Genomic DNA, 22,356 nt, shown 5'->3' on the forward strand with positions numbered 1-22,356 from the left:
GCCCAGGTTTCCCCACACCCTAATGGTCGAAGACGGTGGACTGTGGCTGGCATGACTGAGAGGCAAGTTGATGAGTAGTTTGAGATACTGCCATGCGAGAGCCTTCCTCATCCAAGGCCCCCACCCACCCCCTCATCTTTTTCGTGGGGCGAGGGAGCTGTAGCTGTGCGTGCAGTGACACTGGGTTCAGAAAGTGCCTGGAATCGAGCAAAAGCAGGAAACCCAGAAAAAGGCAAGCATGAGGCATGAGGTAAGCTGCTTCCCTCCCCTGACACCGTTTCCTGCCCAGGTCCTCTTCGGCTGGCGCACTTTCTCTGTCTGAAGCTGTCATGACAGGAACTTGAAGCAAGTTTAGCAAACGGGCCCATTCTCCACGTGGACTGTTTCAGTCTTCAGTGCATCGAGCAACTGCTTCTAAGACGTGCAGAGAAACAAATCGCAGACCTGCTCCCTGTGCACCCGGTGAGCAACACAGCCTGGGAGCCACGTGCTCACTCTGACATCTCAAGATCCAGCGCGCTCAGCTGCAGGGATCAGCTCGCCTGCTGCCGGGCGAGGGCGGCCCACCTTGATGCTGTCTTTCTCAGGCGGTGACTAAGTGTAAGTAGCTCATAGCTCATTACAGGCAAATCATTACGAAACACCAGAGTGAGAGCCTGGGAATAAACCAGGTCTGTTCATTAATGTGACCCAGAAATCTTGGATTCCATTTCAGATCTTTTTCTTTTCTTTTTTTGTCAATGGAATCCAGAAATCACTTCAACCTCTGGATGCTTCAAGTTTCTCCTGAAAGGAAAGGAAGGCGAAAGGTACCCACTGCATAATGGGGCTTGGAGACTCAGTGGTGCGCTCCTGGAAAGTGGCAATGCAGCCTCCAGGAGGCAGGCATTCTCTTCCACAGTGAGTTTGTGGGGCCAGGGTACAAGAGCTAAATTGATTCCCTATTCTTTTAACACTGCCAGGAAAAGAATTCTGAACACTGGAATAAAAAGAGCATGCATCCTTTTCAAAATAAGTTTTAGAAGGAGAGGAATTTGCTATGTTTTCTTAGCAGGCTTTAAAAACAAATCACTTCTGGAGATTCCGATTCACACTGAATGAACAGCCCACAGCTGACCCCGGGCCCTTAGCACAGACCAGACCCAGCCTGCTGTTAAGGTTCTGGTCCCTCGTTTTTTGGAGGAGAGGGAAAGTGGGGGTTTGTTATCAACAAGGTCTCCTTGCTACCTGTTTTAACTGATTAAAGGTACAATGTATATTACCTTGAAATTCACAAACTTTCATAATAAGAGATATTTTGATTCTTATACAAAATTCAGGTCAGTTAGCCTTGTATGACTGCTACTATTTAAAGCATAGATTTATAGCCCTATGGTTATTTTAAAACTTAATGCATGCTTAGAATTTAAGACTTGACAGTGGTTTGTGGTTCTGTCTCCTAAAGCCTGAGTAATCGCGTATCTATTTCTATCCTTGAAAAGAGCAAAGGGGTAGTTCTGTAACGTCCACGTGAACTAGTATTTACAGATGAGCCTCCCGGCCCGACGCCCTCCCCTGGGCAGTGAGGGGTGCACTAAGACACATTAGCAATGGCAATTCACAGACGCATTAGCACTTTAGAGGAACTGCTCAACCTGGATTTAGTAACCATCCCACCGAGCAGCAGAGAAGGTGAGGGTGGCATTAGCACCTCTGACTTCGTAGGTGCTGTGACAGCTGCATCCTGAGTGGGTCCTCTTTAAACAAACAAGAAAAAGCAAACACAAACTCAAAACAACTCACCAGGAAGACAGCACGCCCCCGACCTCTCAGAAAGAGCGCTGATGGTAATATCTCAGGGCACCAACCAGGGGCCATAGCAGCAACAGGAGGGTGGGGCATGCCAATGGAGAGCGGCAGTTTATGCACACAGCAATTGATTTTTTTTTTTTTGATCTGCAAAATTTTATTAAGCAATAGCTGGACAACTCTTACAACTTCAAATCATCAAGAAAAAATGAGATTAATCCATCTCAATAATAAAGACAGAAAATAACTTGGACAAACCACACCATTTGGAATGCAAACCATGAATGCCTTCTAGAACACCTCCCTCACAACCTAATACACAAGATACCTAAGAAGAGAGGCAAATCAGGGTGAGCTCCTTAGAATGCAATTGATCATCTCAACAGGTACTGGCTGGAAAGGAAAACAGAGCAGGGCGGAAGTGAAAGCAAACCAACCCCCAGGAACTGAGGCGCAGGGGGCAGCGCCCCATCCCCAAGGTTTGGACAAGAACATGCTGGTGGTCTGGTTTGGTCTGGGACCTGTGCACCTGCATCGTGCATTTATAGTTAAAAAAAAAAAAAGGAGAAAGAAAATGACAGTAGTAATAAACTCAGAAATTATGTCCAAATTTTACAGTACCAAAGTAATGCATTTATAAACAAATGCAAAAACAACACCCCTTTGGTAAAGAATACAGTGCCTTTTTCAGTCAAACACGTAACCCATGCTTTTCTACAACACGAAAAAAATTTTTTATCTACAATAAACGAGATCAAAGAACCCTATCCCTCCCCTTTAAAAGAACTTGTAAACAGAAAATATAGGTACAAGTAAAGTTACAAGAAAATTGCACAAAGCCGAAGAAATGAAAACAAAATAAGCCACAACCCTTCAGAGTTTTATCAGCCAAAGATAAGAAAATACACGAATGATGAAGAGTTTTGAGATGTGTGCTATTACAAAATCCCAGGAACTCAAACAACATTTTTGACACATTTTGTCTCAACTAACTTTGTTCACAACCGTTGACTTGGCCAGGTGATGGACAGTCCACACAGGAACACACTGGGCTGTTTTTCCAGAAACCTGCACTTGAACACCGCAGAGCATCTCAAGACTCCAAGAAGGCCTAGGCCTACACTACTCTGTTTTGTTTTGTTTTGTTTTGTTTTGCTTTTTAATGCACTCAATGGTCTTTGGGGCAAGTGGTGATTTATTTTAGGGCTGTTCCAAGGGCAGCCGCTGAGCAAGGCAGACTCGTGGGGAGGCTCCTCTGTCTTATCCGGAATGGGTGCGTTTGTGTAATTTTATGAAAAGTGCGTTTTTCTAGAGGTGAATCTTCTAAAGATATTACTCAAAATGCCCTGGTTTACATTCAGTAGATAGCCCATTAACATGGAAAAGAAATCTCTACAAAACGGCAATGTTCTGAAACATACCTTCCGGATATGTAAAGTGGAGTGAACTGGTCCCATTTTGAGCGCCAGGGCTGTTAGCGTTGGGCAGGAGTTTAGATGGTGCAGCTCATCCCTTTCACTTTACAGATGGACAAGTGGAGGCCCAAGGTCACCCTCCAACTCTGTGGCAGATCAGGCTTGATCCTGGGCTCCTGACTTCTTGCTCTGATTACAGGATAAACGTACACGTTTTCACATGTCCTCGCGGGACACTCAACAAGGAGCAATGGCCTCGAATGAAAAATACTAACCTGCATGATCCTGACATCTACTACCATTCAAGCTTTGACATTCTCTGACTCCTTTACATCAATTTTTTTCAAAATATACATTCAGTGAATGGACTGTATACAAATCTATGCCTTTGGTTTGATGAGGTTAGAGTTAAGACAAATTTAAAATTTTGTTTGTTTGTTTGTTAATACATTGCTTCCCTCAAAAAGGCATGGACTTTTATGTAGTTGACTGTTTACTGAGCTAATCCTATATAATAAAAGCCTAATATGCTAAGTGCCCAGTCGTCCGTTCAACCAATCAAAGTGTAATATGCTAATGATATGCTAAGGCCACTCAACCGCTCATTATGACATGCACTGACCACCAGGGGGCAGATGCTCCGACTAGTAGGTTAGCTTGCTGCTGGGGTCCGGCCAATCGGGACTGAGCGAGACAGGCCGGACACGCCCTGGAGCCCTCCCATGGCCCCCTCCTGGCTGGCCAACCTCCTGCGTCCCTCCCAGCCCCAATCGTGCACTGGTGAGGTCCCTTGGCCTGGCCTGCGCCCTCTCGCAATCCGGGACCCCTCAGGGGATGTAGGAGAGCCGATTTTGGCCCGACCCCGTAGGCCAGGCTGAGGGACCCCACTGGTGCACGAATTTTTGCACTGGGCCTCTAGTATTTTTATATGTAGGGATTCAATGAGGTATCTTAATATTCATAAATTGCTACCAATAAACATAAAGTATGTAGAATTCTGCTGCTTAACCTTTTGCACTTGGATGTTGAGTGTGACTCGACACGGTTAGCATCGAGATTAAAATTACTCTTTGAATGTATCAATAATTTGAAATATAAAAAAATCCAAATAAATAAGTTTGTATGAAAAGAAACTCCAGTTTTTTATTCTACTGCCGCGCTTTGTAAAATCTGGGGTATTTAAAAAATTAAATCCCGAGTAGAATAAAGGAATCGAGAAAAAAGCAAGCGAGTGCAAAGGGTTAAAGTACTGACTTTAGTAGTACTTAACAAATTGAGACTGACTGACTGAAAACAATTTTTAAAATAAATGAAGGCGTCACCATTAGCTTAGAAGACAGCACACTGCTGCAGACACCTGTTTAAGTAGACCTGGCACCTAAAATTACCTGCTCCTGGGCCGGCTGAGCAGAGCAGCGCTAATTCAGAGGCTCACTGCGTGTGCAAAACATCCAGGATGGAGGCCTCTGTCGCCACATGGGGAAAACGCCTTTTGGAGAGTGGTCCAAGAATTAATAAGTTTAGCTAATTATTTGCTACAATACATTCTTTTTACACATGTATTTGTAGCATTAATTCCAAGGATTTCTCCCAATACTTCCTCTTATTAAGAGAAGTTCTAAAAAGTACCCCCTTTCATGGTCTTTGTATCTCAAAATCCAATCAGAACTTTTTTTTCCCCAATCAGAACTTTTAAAACTTATTACTAATAATCCCTTCCTTTGCTACCTACTCTAATTCTAAAAAGTCTCTTCTCATTTCATATCACCTTTTATTTTTAATTAAAAATAAAATTTTCAAAAGAAGGGGAAATATTTTAGGATATGTTATCTCATATATAATCACTACCTCAAAAAGCAAAGGAAAAATTACTCTTAAAGGATTAATAGAAATGTTTTTCCCAATTAGAAAAAGTTACACTGTCCAGCCAACCCCCCCATCATAACTTCTTTATTTCTTGCAGCAAAATATTCTGCTACCAAGTAAGTCGTTACATTGTTTTTCTAAGTAAACTATAAAATGGGCATAACTCACCAGTAAATAGTAGTAAAGTAGTTCCTAAGAACACTATTAAAGCAAGATAAATAATGATCTCTTGGGCAATAAAACAGAAAATTGCATTTAAATTATTTTAGAAATAGGCTATAACCATATTGCACAACTAATAATAACCACTGAAACATCATATCAAGCTACAAAAACTCACATAAAAGAATTAGATAAATCTGAATACATGACTAAATTCTTTTTGGAAGAATTTAGCCACCAAAGAATCAGGTTCACTATTTTGAAATGTCAGTTGGTCCTCGATGGGAGATGCCCTTCGCCATGTTTAAAACCTTATCTGTGTTTCTTGGGGCTGGAGAGGGTGGTGCATGGTGGATGTCTTCTTGTTCTGGGAAAGGAATGGGACAGTTTCTTTTCTAATTTTAAACCAAAACAGGGAATTAAGAACAGATTTCAAAACTAAAACATGGAATTAAAATAAAAAAACATAATTTTCTGTAGTTTTCCACTTTTCTGTTTTCAAACAAAATCCAAACATAGGATAATTCTTGTGCTCCTGCCTGAAACACATCACAGATACGAACAACTGAGAACAATGCACTGGGTCTTGTCACCAGGGCTGAATACTGCCCAAGGTGTCTGCTGAGGATGGGGTGAGGTGGGAAAAGATAATCTCAGTGGATTTTTCTTCTGCAATTAACCAGCAACTACCATAAATACTACAATTTGACCCATGCTGTCCCAGAGGCTCATCTCTAAAACAGTCTGCAGTTAATAAACAACTGTTTTCCTGGAGAAGACAGTGGGACTTCTGTGCAAGAGATGACCACAACTCTACCTCTTCATACCCTGGCAAATGCTTAAACATTTTTGCCTCCATTTCTAACCTGTTGAAACACATTTCTAGTCAACTGAATTTTAATGTAGCTGAAAGAGGAGAGGAGTACTTTCAAATCAGCATCGTTAGCATTTTTAGAAAAAGAAAGTGTAGAACAGTGTTGTCTGATGGGAAGGATAACGTCTACGGTCACATTTCAGGTTCAACAACAAAAGAGGAGAGGGAGTAAATGTTACTTTTCAGCCAGGGGGAACCCAGGACTCGCCACGGCTCCCGCTGAGAAAACCATAGCCCCCACCGCGCCCTGGGACCTTGCCACGTTTCTCTCCTACCTTCTCCTCAAGTCAGCCACACTGATCCCATGGAATGAGGACATATTACAAAACTTGGTGGCGTCTTCAATGTCAACATCCTCCAGAGAGGAGCAGAGCGCTTGTACTATTTCAAGTCACACTACGGAACTCGCCACGTGTGCATGTGCAGGATTTTCTTCCTCGCCCGTCATCCCTTCCCCCACATCATCAGGAGCATATCCTATTCCTACCTGGTAACAGCACCTATAGAAAGCCCACTTTTATTAGTCAAACAGTGCGTTTGCCAAAATACCCTTCATTGATCAAGTCACCTTTAGGGGAGCAACATTAACATGTGCGAATTAAATGTTGTCCCTCAAGAGAACCTGTACCTTCAGGGTTTTGGGTGTGTTTTTTAAAAAAAGGTTTTTGACTGTACACTACTGCTGCTGTGGAGAATGAGAAGAATGCATACTCCGTACGTCTAAGAGAATAGCAGGCTACAATGCAGTCTGTCTTCCTTCTGAAGGACCCGGTGTGTGTAGCTGACATACGCAAGCCCAGGGGAACATTACCACAACCAATTATGTCTCCACAAAAACACCAGGTGCCTGGTATCTTTGCTTCCAAACACCTCTCTTCTGTATTGTTTTGTCTGATTAAAAAGAAAGACAACAAAGAATAATGAAAGCCCAAACGACAACGCGAACGGCCAGCGCCCTCTCCTGGGCCGGCGGGCTTTCCCAGTTTGCTCGTCTTCTGGTCCCCAGGCCCCGGGCCCTGCGGGCTCCTCTACCGTCCGTGATCAGACCTCTCTGAAAAGGCTCCGCTGTCGCTTTCTGCTCCCCAAGCCGGTCTCTTCATTTGAGGCGCTGCGTCACGTTGGCCAGGGCCACGGCGAAGGCCTGCACAGCCGAGAAGGGGTACTGGAAGTCCAGAATGTATGCATTGCCATCGATCCTTCCAAACTGCATCACCTGGAGGGAGGCATCGAAGCCAAGACATTAGAAGGAGACAAGGTGGACAGGCACCAGGTCTGCGGCTCCTCATGGAGGCAGGCAGCACGGTCTAGGAGATATTTTTGCCAACAAAAGTGACTCATAGGCTTCTAATTCTATGAGTTTGTCAGAAACAAAGGAATGGAGGAACATGTTAAGCAATGCAGTGGGGAGACAGTGAGCAAAATTCAGGGCGTGGGAAGCTCCACAGGTCAAATGAAGTGGTTTCCTCACCAAGGCAACAGACAGGAGAAAGTAGAAAGAAGAATCTATAAGCTGAAAGAGGCTTAAGAGAATTATCAATTGTAATTGTCAAACGTCACTGCTCAGAGAGGGACGAACACAGCACACCTCCTTCCCATCACGCTCACCTCCCAGCCTGCTTTCCGTTGTCATTTCAGTACTTGCAGTGACCATTACATAAGTGTCACATTTCATGTTTTTTATTTGTGGTCTTTCTTCCATTTTTGTAGACTCCATGAGGCCAGGGCCTTTCTGTTTACCTCCCTGCTTCCATTTCTGTACTTACAGCGGTTAGAAATGTATTTATGAAAACAGGAAGCAGTCCAGATTGGCCCGTGGGCCACCGTTTGCCAACTCCTTGCTCGGAAGCTTGCCAGGCATATAGCAGGTGCTCATTAAACATTCACAGGGTGAATGAATGAAAATGGGATTTAAATATGAGAGGTGAAGGGAATTCCCAGGATAGTGGAGAAGGGTAGTCCCAGCACAACAGCTATGCAGCAGGGCTAGAGCCAGCATTCTGGGTTGGAGCAGAAAGAACTGCCAAATTACCCACCGAGTTTAACTGTACTGAAAGGAGATTTACATCCTGCCACAGGACCGGGGAATGACTTAGCAATAAATACATAGAGAAATAAGCCAACAAACACAACCGGGTAATTATTATATCTAGGAAAAAAACCCTTTACAATAAAAAAGGGAATGTAATTAAACCCTACTATGTGGCTCAGATGTGAAACATTTACTGGCATAACAAGGTAACAGGTGACTACTGATTTAACTAAGAAAAGCAGGGGGGCTGAGGCGGGAGAGAATTGGCCCCCATCTAAGAGGGTCAGTTGGTTTCCACATTTCACGGCTGGCCTTTGGAAAATGCTCCTCCAAGGCCAAAGCACTGAGACCCTTCACCTGGTTTTAAAACCCCACGAGAAATCTCGATTCTGGCCAGGCCCGGGGACACCCTTACCTGCCGCCCCTCCAGCTCGATCTGGAAGTTCTTGGCCGATTCCTGGGTCACGCGGCCCCCGAAGTCCAGCTGGTACACCTGGGTGGCCTCGTTCCAGAGAGGCTGCTTGTTGGCCATCACGTACACGAAGCCCTGGCTGCCCAGCCGCCCGTCCTCCCGCTCGCTGGCTTTCCGGCACTTGAACTCGTCCAGCTCGCTGGCCGTGCGCAGGCTCCGCTTGCTCTTCCAGCCCTTCTTGCTGCCCTGGCTCTGGTTCATCAGCTCGTCCCCGCTGATGAACAGCTCCGGCTCACTCTCTGAGCTGTCCTGGAACTCGTTCGTCTTGTTCAGCTTCTTCGACTTCAGCTGGTCTTTCTGACTCTTCACTTTCTTTTTCTCTCTCCCCAGGCGGGGGCTGGAGATCAGGGAGTTAAAGTCACTCAGAGTCCGCGCCTCCTTCTTCACTTTGCCCTCGGTGATGGCCTGAACGTTCCCTTCCTCTGCTCGGCTGTCCAGGCGCTTCCGGTTCTTCTTTCCGAATCTCTCTGTCCGCTGGGGGACCGGGCTTTCCGTCAGGGAGAGGACCTCCTGGAAGTTGTCTGAGGTCTCTCCCATCACCTCTGCACCCAGGTGGCTCTGGAGGTCGCTGGGGGGTGGTGGGGACACGAGGGGCTTCTCCACCAAGTGTGCCTTCGGGGGGAGAGTGCTCGGGGGGTTCTGCATGGGCGGGCACGCGCTGTAGGAATTCCAGGGGTGCAAGGCGATGGATGGCAGCTGTAAACTTGAGCACGTGCTGCTTCCGGGGTACATGGGGGGCAAGGTGCAGTAGGACAGGCTGGGAGGGTAGGCGGGCTGCAGGACCACAGTGGGCTCCTGCTGTGCAAACTGTGTTGGGGACAGGGCATCTTTTGAGGAGCAGGGAGCCTGGACTCCGGGCAAAGGGGGGTTGTTATAGCTTCCTGGGTAGGGCACTCCCATGCCGTAGCCCGTCTGGAAAGTGGCAGTGGGGCTGGTGGGAGACTTGGGGGAGATAAAGGGCACTCGGGACACGTCCAGGTGCTGGCTCTGACCTACGACCAGGGGGGGCAGTTTCAGGGGGTTGGGCACTCCGGTCTGTGCTGTCCTCTCCTGAGGCACCCAAATGTCCTCCCCCAGCACGGGGTCCCACTGGTACGGGGGCGGCCGCTTCACGGCCACAGCAGCTTCAGGCAGTGGGGGGTGCCGCAGCGGCTTTTCCACGGGACAGTGCTGGGCCAGCGCCTCATCCTCCGTGAAGGCCGAGTTGACATAGTCGGTGCGCTCGCGGGCACCGTCGGGCGGGCTGAGGAGGCTGTAGGAGGACTGCGAGGCCAGCGGGGAGGTGCTCGCCGCCTGCGCGCCCCCTGTGCCGGCCGCACCCCCTCCACTGCACTGACTGCAGGTGTAGAGGGCTGCCGGGGGCCGCAAGGGGAACTGTGCTGTGCCCTTGGGCTTGGCCGGGTGCGGGTGCTGCAGGGGCGGGTGGACCCGCGGGGGCTCAGCAGGCGCCGCAGCCTTGAGCACCACCTCCCGGTTATTCCTGCGCAGCGTGGCGTGAATGAGGCCTCCGTCCAGCCGCTGCGCCGAGACCCGGCTGGAGACCAGCGGGCCGGCCAGGTCGGGGTAGGGGGGCGGGTCCCCCGGGGGGATAGAGTAGCGCGGGACCGTCAGGCGGTTCAGGGTGGCGCTGGTGCAGGGCTGAGGCACCTTCTTCTCGGTGGCCGTGAGCCTCAGGGTGGCCGAGCTGCCGGGGCCGGGCAGGGTGTAGGTGTTCTGTGCGCAGAGCATCCGCGTCCGAGGCCGGCACACCTCCTCCACGTTGCCACTGCTGTCGAAGGTGGTGATCCTCTCGTAGCCCAGGGGCGGCTGGTAGTGCACGGCCGTGGGGTACAGCGAGAAGTCGCCCTTCTTCAGGCACACATCCACAGGAGGCTGTGGCGGCGCGGGCGGGGGCGGGGGCGGCGCAGTGGTGGGGGCGGCAGGGATGGTGCCTGGGTAAGGCGGTGGGGGGTTCAACTTGGCCACCTGGATCTCCTGGGGGGCACCAAACACCACGGCGTCGCCCTCAGCAGCCAGCTGCGGCCTCAGCGCCTTGGCGGGCTTCTGCAGGTGCTCGTGCTCGCGGTCTCCGTGCTCCACCCCCGACAGCTGGATGGGCCCCTGTGCAGGCGGCAGCAGGGACAGCTGCGGGGGGTTCGGGATGAGACGGCCCATCTCTACGCCCCCGAAGATCACCTGTCCAGGGCTGGAGTAGCGGTTGGAGACCGGGTACTGGGTGGCATTCTCACTTGCGTGCTCAGCGGCCCCCATGGCCGTGGTCTGATTGGTCAGGACGTCCAGCTGCACGTTCTGATTGGCCAGCAGGGACTGTACCAGCCCGATGCTCTGCGTGGGGGACATGGCTTGCGCTGAGCTGTGGATGGGTGCGATGGGGATGTTCACGGTACAAGGTGGGTTGTTCTCAGGCACGCCAGATGCTCCTGTCACTGGAAGGAAGTGAGAAAAACACGCTGCTTACAAAATAGCACCATGAAAGTGGGTCTGAATAAGGAACACCTCTCAATTCATCCAGTCTTGTCTACAAAATGCAATTGCATAGACGGAGATGTTTTTGCTTGGGGAAAGCTGATCTGTTCACACAGTTACATGAAGCTTCTCTGGTGTTTCGGGAAGGGCACCAGGCCACTGGCAGGTCCTGCAGGCAGCCTGTCCTCACCCACTAGCTAAAGGCACTGTCAGGGCTTTTCCACCTTCTCAATTTGGCACCACGTGCGCAACTGGTACCATGGCAAATACTGAACTGTTTCAAGACGCTCTGTACTCATGGTGATCCGAGGAGGTTTTTCATGGGCATGTACTGGTCAGTGTGGAATGTGCCTGTAGCAAACAGCAGACGTGTATCTGAAATTTCTATGTAAATTAAGTTCCTGTAATAGAACATGTAAAATGGAGTATAGAAACCAATAGAACACACAGCAAATCTGCATATTAGCGGAAGGCTCATGTCCTAACTTATCTGCTGTTTAGCATTTCAAACAGTATGTAAGGTTGGGGTTACTATAGCCTATCTGTGAGTGGTGAGAACTTAGGGTACTCACTTGAGCCATAACCAGCAGATACTGGCAGGTGCTCAGAGCCCCCGTTCTGTCTGCCCTGTCTAAAGTGGCCGTGAGCAACTTTGCTCACCTGGGCCACTCAGAGTGCTGTGTGCCAACCAGAATGAGCAGGAAATAGAATTTAAAGGGTAATTATAAAGGCTGGCTGACCTTTCACCAGAATTACAGAATGAAGCCAGTTGGTTCATCAAAAGCTCAGCCCACCTTGGTTCCTGTGAGAGTTGGCCCCGCCCTGAGGTAGTTCTCCAGTGAGATGTAACTCTCGCCTGGCTGCACGGGTCTGGGTCCTGCCTCAAGTTTCCTATTGTCCCTCTTCACACCCCTCCTCCAGATGTTCTTCCATCTGTATGGAATACTGCGGGCAGGCATCGTCCCTGCTAAAGGAGCGTCTCTTTGCCATGTCACCAGCATTAGGTGTAAGTCCCGAGACAAACGTTCCCTCCTCTCACTGGGAGCCCCGGCAGCAAAAAGGGCCGAGCACCGGAGAGCAGGGAGGACGGGCGGGAGACTGTGCGAGAGACTCCTAAACCCGGCGTTCTGAACAGCAGGGGCGTGCCAGGAAGCGCAGGCGTGGGCCTCAGCCCCCTGCAGGTTACTGTGGCTGCCAGCCCCGCTTTAGGACCGCCGCAGTCCAGAACGTGGGCGCCACCCAGGACGGCTCCTGTCAGACAGCACAGCACAGATCACATGACAGTAAAAACCTGGGCTGAGGGAAGGGCAACCATTCCCCACGTCAGAGCCGAGGTGGGGGTGCCAGCGCCCCTCTGTTGGAGAACGCCCAGATCCGGAGAATGTGGGGTTCCTTCTGGCTCAGAAACCAGAGACTTTCAGAACCTGCTTGGACATACGTAGAGGAGTCTCTACAGCATTTATAAAATTGAAGGTGGGTTTTTTTGAGAATAGTTACATACAAATAATTGGCAGGCTAATTAGAAATCATTATAATCTATTAATCAAAATAAGATCTCCCAGTAGAAAGCACTATAGATATTTGAAAATGAGTATGCTGGATGGTGTGACGGACCCGTTAGGGCCTCTCCATAAACTTTTAAGATTCTGGCAGTGGGTGCGGAATCTGCCAGTCTTACAGCCGCCCAAGGTAAGCCGCGCAAGTTCCTTCGCTCATTGCAACGGCCACCGGCCCATCTGGAGTGGCCTGCCTCTGTCTACGGTCTCGCTCTGCCTCCAAGTAAGGGGCCGCTTTCAGATTCTACCCGAGAAGCTCCCAAGGAGGTTGTGAGGCAACAACCCCTCTGTCCTGCCACAACCCACTGAGGGCGGGCTCCCGACAACGAGGTGTCCCGTGTGAGCACACCTGGTAAGTCATCTTCGTCTTCACTGAACACATTGGGGTTGAAGACAGGCAGGTTCACGTAGTCCATGGAAACCTTGCGGACCTCCGGGAGATAGATGGTCATCTGCCGCGGCTGGAGGTGCAGGAGGCTGGTTTTATAGATTACTGGTGGGAGGAGCGGGACAGTCAGTAGAGACATAAGGACGACAGCCAAGGACCAACAGGGTCCCAGCCAGAGAAAGGGCGGGGGAGGGGGGTCCTGCCACCCAAAGACCGTCTGCACGCGCAGGCCAGCCTGAGAGCAGCACTCCATCTCTCCTGGGGCACGGCCAGCCACCTCAGCCACAGTCTGGGTTCGAATTTTTGGTCTAGCCCAACCACTTTGTCAATGGTCTGTCTATAGAACCACACGTTTAGAATGTTACAAACCTACCTTAGACTTAAATTCTTTTTTTGGAGTGAGCTGGGGTATGACAGATATTTTTTAAAAGCTTACTTGTAAACGGAAAGATGATTTAGTGAAAATAGTTGTGATAACCAGACTGCCAAGCTCAGGACAATCGTGGGCAACCACGCAGCTGTGTGAGAGCAGCTATGAGATGATAAGGGGTGACGTGCATCAGGCAGAAATAAAATGCTGCCTCTATTCAGGACTGGGTTCTTGTCTTAATAACTTTCAATTTTATGATCAGTATAGAGATTTATCAGGAACTTCCACATGGTTTCTTTAAACACTAAGATTAATTTAATTAACAGGGATATTTAGGAGAAAGCCAAATCGCAACTAAAATATTTAGAGGAGACAAAGTAAGTTAAAAAATAATGAATCCGGCCCTGGCCAGGTGGGGAGCATCATCCTGATATGCCAAGGTTGGGGGTTCAATCCCGTGTCAGGGCACATACCAGAGTCAACCAGTAAATGCATGGATGGGTGGAGCAACAGATCGATGTTTCTCTCTCTCAAATCAATATATTTAAAAAAAATAATGAACCAGTGGTTAAAATCAGAATGAAATTGCCTGTCAACTTTATGTTTAATTCTCTTTCCTGTGAGCTACTATTCACCACCATCGTTCATTGTTTTCCTTTGTTCCACCTCTACAGCTATCATCTGTCATGGCCTGGTGGCTGACTGGCCAGCATCCCCATGGCACAGCAAGCCTTCTTTTTGAAGTTCCTTTGTAAGGCTGGTGCTTGGACTGGTGCTGGCTGAGATGACTTTCCACCCAGTGGTCATTACAGGGTTATTCACGTGTTCCTCTCATGAAAGGATATTGACTTGTTACTTAGAAATGACATTTACGAAGATTCACCACTAAGTTGTGCTCACAGTCAGCCAGCTTCTTCTTATAGTCTAATGCTTCCTTCAAGGACCTAAAGATACCGGTACCAAAACCTGCCCACAGTGAATGGCCAGAAATAAAAAAACCGGAAATCTATAAAAAATCTGAGATCTTTGATAGAAATTTCAGCTATTTCTGTCACTTTTATAAGTTAGGGATGGTTTTGTTGTTAATCCTCACCAGAGAATATTTTTCCCATTGATTTTTCAGAGAGAGTGGAGGGAAGGGTGGGAGGTAGGGGGAGAAAGAGAGGGAGAGAAACACCCATGTGAGAGAGACACATTGATTGGTTGCCTCCCTCATGTACCCTGATGGAGGGCAGGGATCGAACCTGCAACCCAGGTACTTGTCCTTAACTGGGAATCGAACCTGAGATCCTTTGGAATACAGGCCGGCACTCTAACCACTGAGAACACCAGCCAGGGCAGGGATGATATTTTAAAAAATGAAAGCACCAGTGGCAAAAAACCAATCTGAGTGATTATTCTGATTTTTGTGTGACATCATAATAGCTGGAGTCAAAGTTTGGAGTAAAATGCATGCTAATCTTTCAATGTCATGTGAGCTCATTTTCTACTTTAGGCCAAAAATTGACATTGTTTTTTTCAGTCTGAGTTTCAACGAGGACAGCGGGCCCAAAACAGGACATGGTTTTACCTGCACCGAGGTTGGTTGGCAGGAAAGCAGCCAAGCCCACAATCTTAAACTTGGTTCCCCAGATATTAGACGTGACCTGAGCAAGATAGTTGTGCTGTGGAAGAAAAGAAGGGAAGAACTTACTATCTGTTGCCATATTTCCTATTAATAAGAATGCTGACACTTACTGCTGAGAAAGCCACAGGTGCTCCCATGAAACATCACCCCCACCACTGTGGAGAGCAGAGGCCAACGCAGCCGGCCCGCCTGTTTTAAACGGGGCTCACCAGCTGCACTCAGCGGGAGGCAGGCGGGTCCCAGTGTGCCCACGTGTGTGCGGACCACAGGCCATTTGGGCACATTCACCTTCACCTCTCCTTTCCCGCAGTCACTGAACTAGAGACGTTATCGGGCTCTGAATCCATTTTTATCTTTGATGTTTCTCCTAAAAACATCAGCTGCCCTGACACCTTCCTGAAACTATCCCATGACCTGTTTTCTCAGTCAATGAAGTTAAAAAAATTAAAAGTCATCTCTGTGCCTAGCCATGCCTTGCATGTGTGTGTATCCGAAGGCAACGAACTGTATACAACACAGCTCCCCTAAGAGCCTATGCCCTGTGATGAGAGGGCCCGGGATGGTTTGCACACGAGGAAGTCACTGGGAAACGTGACAAGGGAGTTCTAAACTCGAGGCTCTGCAGTTACTGTGGCTGAGCCAGGCGGGGAAAGCCTTCCCGAGGAGGGGAAGTTGGTCTGGAAGGGTGCAGGCTTCCAGCGGCCAAGGCACAGCAAAGGCACAGAGGCGGGAAGAGGAAGGTGTGGCTGTGTCACCTGGGGGTGCGGGGAGGGGGGAGGAGGAGGCATCTAAGGTTGCAAGGACGCCCTGTGGGATGTGGAGCAGAAGTAATGGGCCTGCCTGAGGGCAGGGGTGGTGAGGAGGACACACAGGGCTCTAATGATCTAAACTGGTGCCTGGAGTCGTAGGGACAGGCATGGGGCGGGGGTAGCGAGGGCCTGGCCATCACTGCACCGAGCCCACACTGGGGAGGGGAAAGAGCTGTGGCGCATCAGGTACAGTGACCAACCCGGAACGCAGACACTACCTGAGTGATGTCTTCAAAGGGAAACTCTCTTCGCGTCAGGCTGGGCGAGCCAATGGAGGGCTTGCGCATGGGCAGCCGAGGGGACCTGGACATCTCCTGAGCAGCCCGGGACAACTTGGGGGACTTCCGAGCCTCGATGTTGATCCTGCAGAGGTGAGGCGGGAGGGTGAGGCACCCACAGCATGGGAGGCGTGTGCTACCCTGGCCGAAAGGCACCCACACTCCTGGCACGCCCCTTCACCTTCCAGCAGTCACCCATGGGTGCCACATTCTTAGGAGCCAGGCCCCGTGATTTAACCAAGTCCCTCCCACCTATTTTTGCTTCATGAACAGGAGAAAAGTAGGACAGAATTATATACTGAATAATCCATATTTTAAAAGATAGTGAGATTAGATCAAGCAATTCATTTGTAAGGAATCTTTCACTTTCTACTGACTTAGGGTAAATTTAGAAATGTCCACGTCTTCTGCCAGGGGTTTGCAAAATCAGTCTCGAGGAAAATGGCAGGTGGGAAGAGTCACTTCTCACCTTATGGCTACATCATTTTACAATTCCTAGTACAACACTGGATTTCAATAGACCTAGCATTGCAGGCCTGCAATATTTAAATCAAATATTTCAGTAGAATGCAAGTTTTTCTGAAGTCCCCCCCCCCTCCCTTTTTTTTTGTTTTGTTAATCCTCACTGGAGGATATTTTCTCCATTGATTTTTAGAGAGAGGGGAAAGGAAGGGGAGAGGGAGAGAGAGAAACGTCAGTGTTAGAGAGACACATCGATTGGATGCCTCCCTCATGCGCCCTAACCTGGGCTGGGGATGAAGCCTGCAACCGAGGTATGTACCCTTGGCTGGAATCAAACCCAAGGCCCTTCAGTCTGTGGGTGGATGCTCTATCCACTAGCCAAATCAGCTAGGGCTCTGCAGCCTTTTGATTCTATGTTCCATCTGTGGTCTGCCCGTCTAACCCAAAGAGAGTGTCATAAGAACGAATGTGGCGAGGTTGATGACCTTCTAATAAAGAAAAGCCTACGCCTCCCATTACTACGGAGCCTGATGACACACCAGCACTCCACAGAATGGGAGCACGGGGGACTGAGCTGGTGGAAGCCTGTGTGGGGTGATTAGCCTGCTGCATGTAGGGGACTCAACGCAGGGAAAGACGGAAGGAAGGAGGACGAACTATGGGCATGACAACATCCAGAAATCTAAAAGGTCCTTTATAGGTGAAGGATTTAGTTACTTTTTGTTAAATGTCCTCTCTGCTTAAGTTACAAGAAAACCCAAAACACTATAGAAGTGTAGTAAAGTTCATAATTTTATTTATATAATTTTAACAAGCTTAGAACAAAGATGAAAAAAATAATCAACCCGATTGCTGAAGCAACTGGATATCCCTATGGGGAAAGTGAACACTGACCTCTAACACACTATGCACCAGAATTAACCTCAGATGCACGTGAGAGCTAACACTACAAAGCTTCTGGAAGAGAACGGAAGCGTGTCTCGCCCTCACAGCGGACACAGATCTCCGAACCAGGGCAAAGAAAGACCCGCCACAATGGAAGACATTCCTATGTGTATTAGACTACATGACAGTGCACGTCTGACAAGGAATCATAGCCAGGATACATAAAGAATCTTACAACTCAAAAAAAGCAAAACAATGCAATAAAAAATGGGCCAAAGACTTGAACAGACACTTCACAAAGGAAGATGCTCAAATGGCCAATAAACATGTAAAGAGCCTTTTAGCATCATCAATCATTACACTACAATGAGATCCCACTGCACCCCCCTCCCCCACCCAGAAAGGGTAAAACTATTTTTAAAAATGGCGATACAATTGTAGGTGAGAAGGAAAGCAGCTGGCACTCTCACACTTTGCTGGTGGAACTCACAATAGTATAGACCCCGGAAGACTGTTTGGCAGTGCAGTTAAACACGCAGCTACCCCAAGGCACTGCAACTTCCCTTCCAAGCACACGCCTCACATGAACGCATGCACCTGTCCACAAAGAGACGTGTACAAGAAGGTCTATAATGGTTTCATTCAGTATAGCCCCACACTGTAAAACTACCAAAACCCATGACTTCGAAAACGGAGTAAACAAATTGTAGTATATTCATTATAGTGGAATTCCACAGCACAAAAAACTATTGCTAGACACAACAACGTAAGTGAATCTCAAAATCATTATACTGAGCAAAGGAGTCAAATAAGAGTACGTATTGTTTGGTTCCATTTATGTGAAGGTCAAGAAGAAGCAAAACTAGTCTATGGTGACAGAAGTCAGAACCGTGATTCTTCTAGAGAGTGGGGATCGAATGGGAGGCTGCACAGGGAGCGTTCGCGATGACGGAATGTCCTTTAACTCCATCAGGGTGGTGACAACACTGCCTTAACCAGCTGCACGATGAGTTATGTGTCTCAGGTCTGGGCGGGTATGTATCTGCATGCAAACTGTACTTTAATCTTGCACGGCATCACAGAATTTTAAGCTAGAAGGGCTCTATCTTAGTGCAGATGTGGTCTGCCCATGAACTTCTCCAGAGAATGACACGAGTATCCAGTCAGGATTTGTACATCTGCACAGCCCACGGGTAGTGGCGCCAGGATGAGAAAGGTGATGCTTCTCACCTGTGACACGAGGGCCCTTCCATCTACTCTTACAGCCCGTTTCGATTTTTAAAATAAACCGTAGGGTCTAAAGTTTTTGTTTGTTTACTATTTCCCTCTAATTACAGCATTATAGGCATTGAATCTGACAATCTTTTCAACACGTTACCTACACTGTAACACCTTTTCCTAACTTTCTCAAACTGTATGCCTGGGGGCTCTGGCCACCCTGTGCCACCCACCACCAGCACTGACCCCAAGAAGCCCTGGGGTTTAGCCAACTTCCCACTGGGTGTCTTTTTCTGCCCCGAAGAAAGAAGGGAAGTTGTAGCCAGTGCAGGCCGACCTTTCGGATGAATGTGGGGGTGCAGGTGTCTCTGAGCTCTCCTGGTGTTGGTTTCAATGGGATTCTGCTACAGGCATAACACATATACCTCCAGGGACATAGAAAAGGGGCAAACACCCTGAAGAGGAGATTACCTTGGGAGTTTGGGTGATTTGCTTGCTTGGGAGATTTTGGGAGATTTCTTGGCAGCCCAGTCATCACTTAGTTCGATGTCACTGGAGTCCGAGCAGTTGCAGCTGTCGATCATGGTAGAAATCAAGCTGTTCCCATAGATTTCATCTGGTAAGACACCAACCAGCAAGTGTAAGGGAAGTGACATTATACCCTAACAATGATCGTTACTAGAAACTAAAGGACAGGCCATTATTTTAAGTCTAGAGAGTGAAATAGAAAGAAGCAGAGTACTGCTGTCTTTTACATTTTTATGCTATCACTAGAGACCTGATGTACGAAGATTCATGCAAGAATGGGCCTTCCTTCCCCTGGCTGCTGGCACCGCCTTAGCTCCAGCCAGAGCCACCTTTCCACTAGGGCCCGGGGCCACCTTTCTGCCTTCCCACGCTGCCCAGAGGCCTGGAGGGCTGGGGCGGTGCAGAACGCCCCCAGCCATTTGGCACCACATATGCAAAATAACCCACCATCTTTGTTGGGTTAATTTGCATACTCACTCCTGATTGGCTGGTGGGTGTCATGAAGGTATGGTCAATTTGCATCTTACTCTTTTATTAGTGTAGCTATTTTCTAAGCAAAAGTAGGCAATTACTTCTACATTTATCAAATGGGCACAGTATTTTAATGCCCCGAAATGTACAGCATAGTCCAGTACTTCACTGTGCCAACAGCTGAGACCAAAATGGCTTCACTGTTGTCCTTATGACACACCAGGTATCAGGGACTTGTGGGCTGCCCAGAGCCGAGTGAGGGTCTTGCTGACTCTTGGACTCCCCCCCAAACCTATTTCTGACCTGGGATCTGGGAAGGCCCTTGTTGGGTCCAGGCCTGCTCTCTAGAAAGGAGACCTGATGGAGCCGCCATGTCTGGCTTGTAGAACAGTCTGCTGGCCTTGCCCCCAGGTTGCCTGTCGGGGCCTGGCTGTCCCACTGGTGGAGCTGTTTGCAATGGCTGCAGGGAAGCCTGTGCAGTTGGACTTTCAGGGTAGCTCTGGACCCACTGAGGGTACCTGTATAGAAGCCACTCAGGATAACTCTGCAAACTGGCCACCAGGCAGAAGATTGGAGGCCCCAAGGCAGAAGGTGAAATGCACAGAGGTGGGGCCATCACAAAACTGCTAAGTAGATGAAGCTCATGTCTGATATCCTCCTTGAAATCCCTTCTCCTTTGCTCCTTCCTCACACACCCCATGTCCCTTTACTACCCAAATCCCCCCACCCCAGGGCTCCCCTCACTGGAAGTTCCCCATTCTTCAAAAATCACTGTTTTGCTGACTAAAACCTCATTCCCGCAAGGCTCCACAAACCTTACCAAGTAATAAAAAAGCCAAATCATTCAATCATACTGAAATAACTTACAGGAAGAGAATGATTTTACCATTTGAAAGGACTGTTTACATTGGAAAGGATGAGTTTGTTAATCCAATCCAATCTCTAAATTTCTGAACATATGGCGGCGACACCTGTGAACAGGGCCTCTCTGAGGCCCCTGGAGGCAGAGCAGCACAGCTTGGCACACAATGTGGAAGGAGGCTGGCTGATGCCCAGTCTGTGTGCCTGCATCAGCCCTTCTTAAACCGCTTACTGAATCAGAAGGCACAACTCGCGACCCCAGCAAGCTACAGTGGTATGCCTTTGAGTTCGATCAAGTAAAAAGACTTCATTCCTGTGCCCTGAGCAGTTCTTCCCTATTTAATTTAGGAGTCACTGGATCAGAGGAAGCTTGGCTACAATTCAAACACGCATGTAAGGCCGCAGACTGCTTCCATGTGTCCACAGCACAGAGCTAGTCCACTGACTTGAAATTCAGTAAGGCATAGTCCACTCAACCCCTGACCTTCTTGCTAATGCCAGGACTTCGCAAATGCTACATGCTATACCATTACTTTTTTCCATTACTCATGTCATAGCTCGTTCAGGCTGCTATAACAAAACGCCACATATGGGGTAGCCTATAAACAACAGAACTTATTTCCCACCGTTTGGAGGTGAAGTATGAGATCAGGTGCTGCCTGGTTGGGTTCTGGTCACAGCCCTCTCTAGGCTGCAGGCTGCTTCTTGCTGTGTCCTCACTTGGCAGAAGGGGCTGGGGACCTTTCTGGAGCCTCTATTATAAAGCACTAACCTTGGGATCATAAAGGCTCCACCCTCAGGACCTAATCACTTCCTAGAGGCCCCACCCCCTAATCTGGTCACACTGGGTGTTAGGATTTCAACCCAGGAATTTGAGTGGGGGGTGGCCAAAGCATTCCCCACTAATTTTGGGGTTGTCACCTCAACTAGTGTACCAAGTCCAAGAGGGAAGGAGTTGCCTGTCCTGCCTCCTGCTGTAACCACAGAGACGAAAACAGCCCCAGGGACAATAAACACTGCCGGACAGAAAATGGGACCTTGGTTCTGCTGCCTGTGCACCCAGGACAACTGCAGCAGAACCCTGGGGTGTGCGGTGGCACTGGTGATGCTAAAGCTCCCAGGGGTTCCCCTGGGCACACCAGGCTGTGGACACCTTTCATCTAGGAGCACAGTGGGGACCTCTGCATGGATTTAAAGGGGTTGTGTGCTCTCTGAGCACGTGCCCTGAGCCCACTGTCTGCCACTGATCATCAACACAACGAGAGATCCAGTCACCACACAGATCCACAAGCTGGGAGGCCAGGGCTGGTTGGCCAGATGTACCTCTTAGTTCTACAGGGGTGGTATCATCAATTTATTGTGGAAATTCTGGAGCAAACATCCGTGTTGTAGAAAAATATAAGTTGGGATTGCTCTTTGAGAACCAAAGTTTGAACTATCTGAGGCTTCACATTCCAGTTTTATCAGTTTTCAAAAATATGCTTATTTCATTTGAATTGAAGGCTTTTCAAAATATGCAACTGAATCAGATACATTATTATAATTTTAAAAAATCTTTAAATGCAGTTTTAACAACTTCAATATTTAAAATCCTGTCTTAGTTTGCTCAGGCTGCCATAACTGTGATGGCTTACACGCAGAAATTTATTTCTCACAGTTTAGGAGGCTGGAAGCCTGAGATCCAGGTGTTGGCATGGTCAGGTCCTGGTGAGGGCTCTCTTCCTGGCTTGCAGGCAGCAGCCTTCATACTGTTTGCACATGGTCTTTCCTCATTGTATGTGTGGAAAGACAGATCTCTCTTCTTTTTCTTACTAACCCACCAATCCTACTG

At 48.5% G+C, this 22,356-nt stretch overlaps 1 protein-coding gene and 1 long non-coding RNA gene across 4 annotated transcripts in view; both read right to left on the reverse strand.

The window, feature by feature from the left end:
• The window catches only part of LOC307105335, a 280,088-nt gene that overhangs the window by 129,516 nt on the left and 128,216 nt on the right, over nt 1-22,356 (reverse strand). The gene's annotated exons all lie outside the window — the stretch shown is intronic.
• TULP4 (TUB like protein 4) overlaps nt 1,863-22,356 on the reverse strand; it is a 138,431-nt gene continuing 117,937 nt past the window's right edge. For all 3 annotated transcript variants that reach the window (XM_079781062.1, XM_079781060.1, XM_079781061.1), the window contains exons 10-15: nt 19,137-19,281; nt 16,041-16,185; nt 14,957-15,050; nt 12,978-13,121; nt 8,550-11,032; nt 1,863-7,318 (exon numbers count right to left, since the gene is read on the reverse strand). In XM_079781062.1, coding sequence (XP_079637188.1) covers nt 7,202-7,318; nt 8,550-11,032; nt 12,978-13,121; nt 14,957-15,050; nt 16,041-16,185; nt 19,137-19,281 — 3,128 coding nt within the window. In that variant the 3' untranslated portion in view covers nt 1,863-7,201. The remainder of the gene's footprint in view (nt 7,319-8,549; nt 11,033-12,977; nt 13,122-14,956; nt 15,051-16,040; nt 16,186-19,136; nt 19,282-22,356) is intronic.

This window comes from Cnephaeus nilssonii, assembly GCF_951640355.1.
Source record: "Cnephaeus nilssonii genome assembly, chromosome: 9".
NCBI lineage: Eukaryota > Metazoa > Chordata > Mammalia > Chiroptera > Vespertilionidae > Cnephaeus > Cnephaeus nilssonii.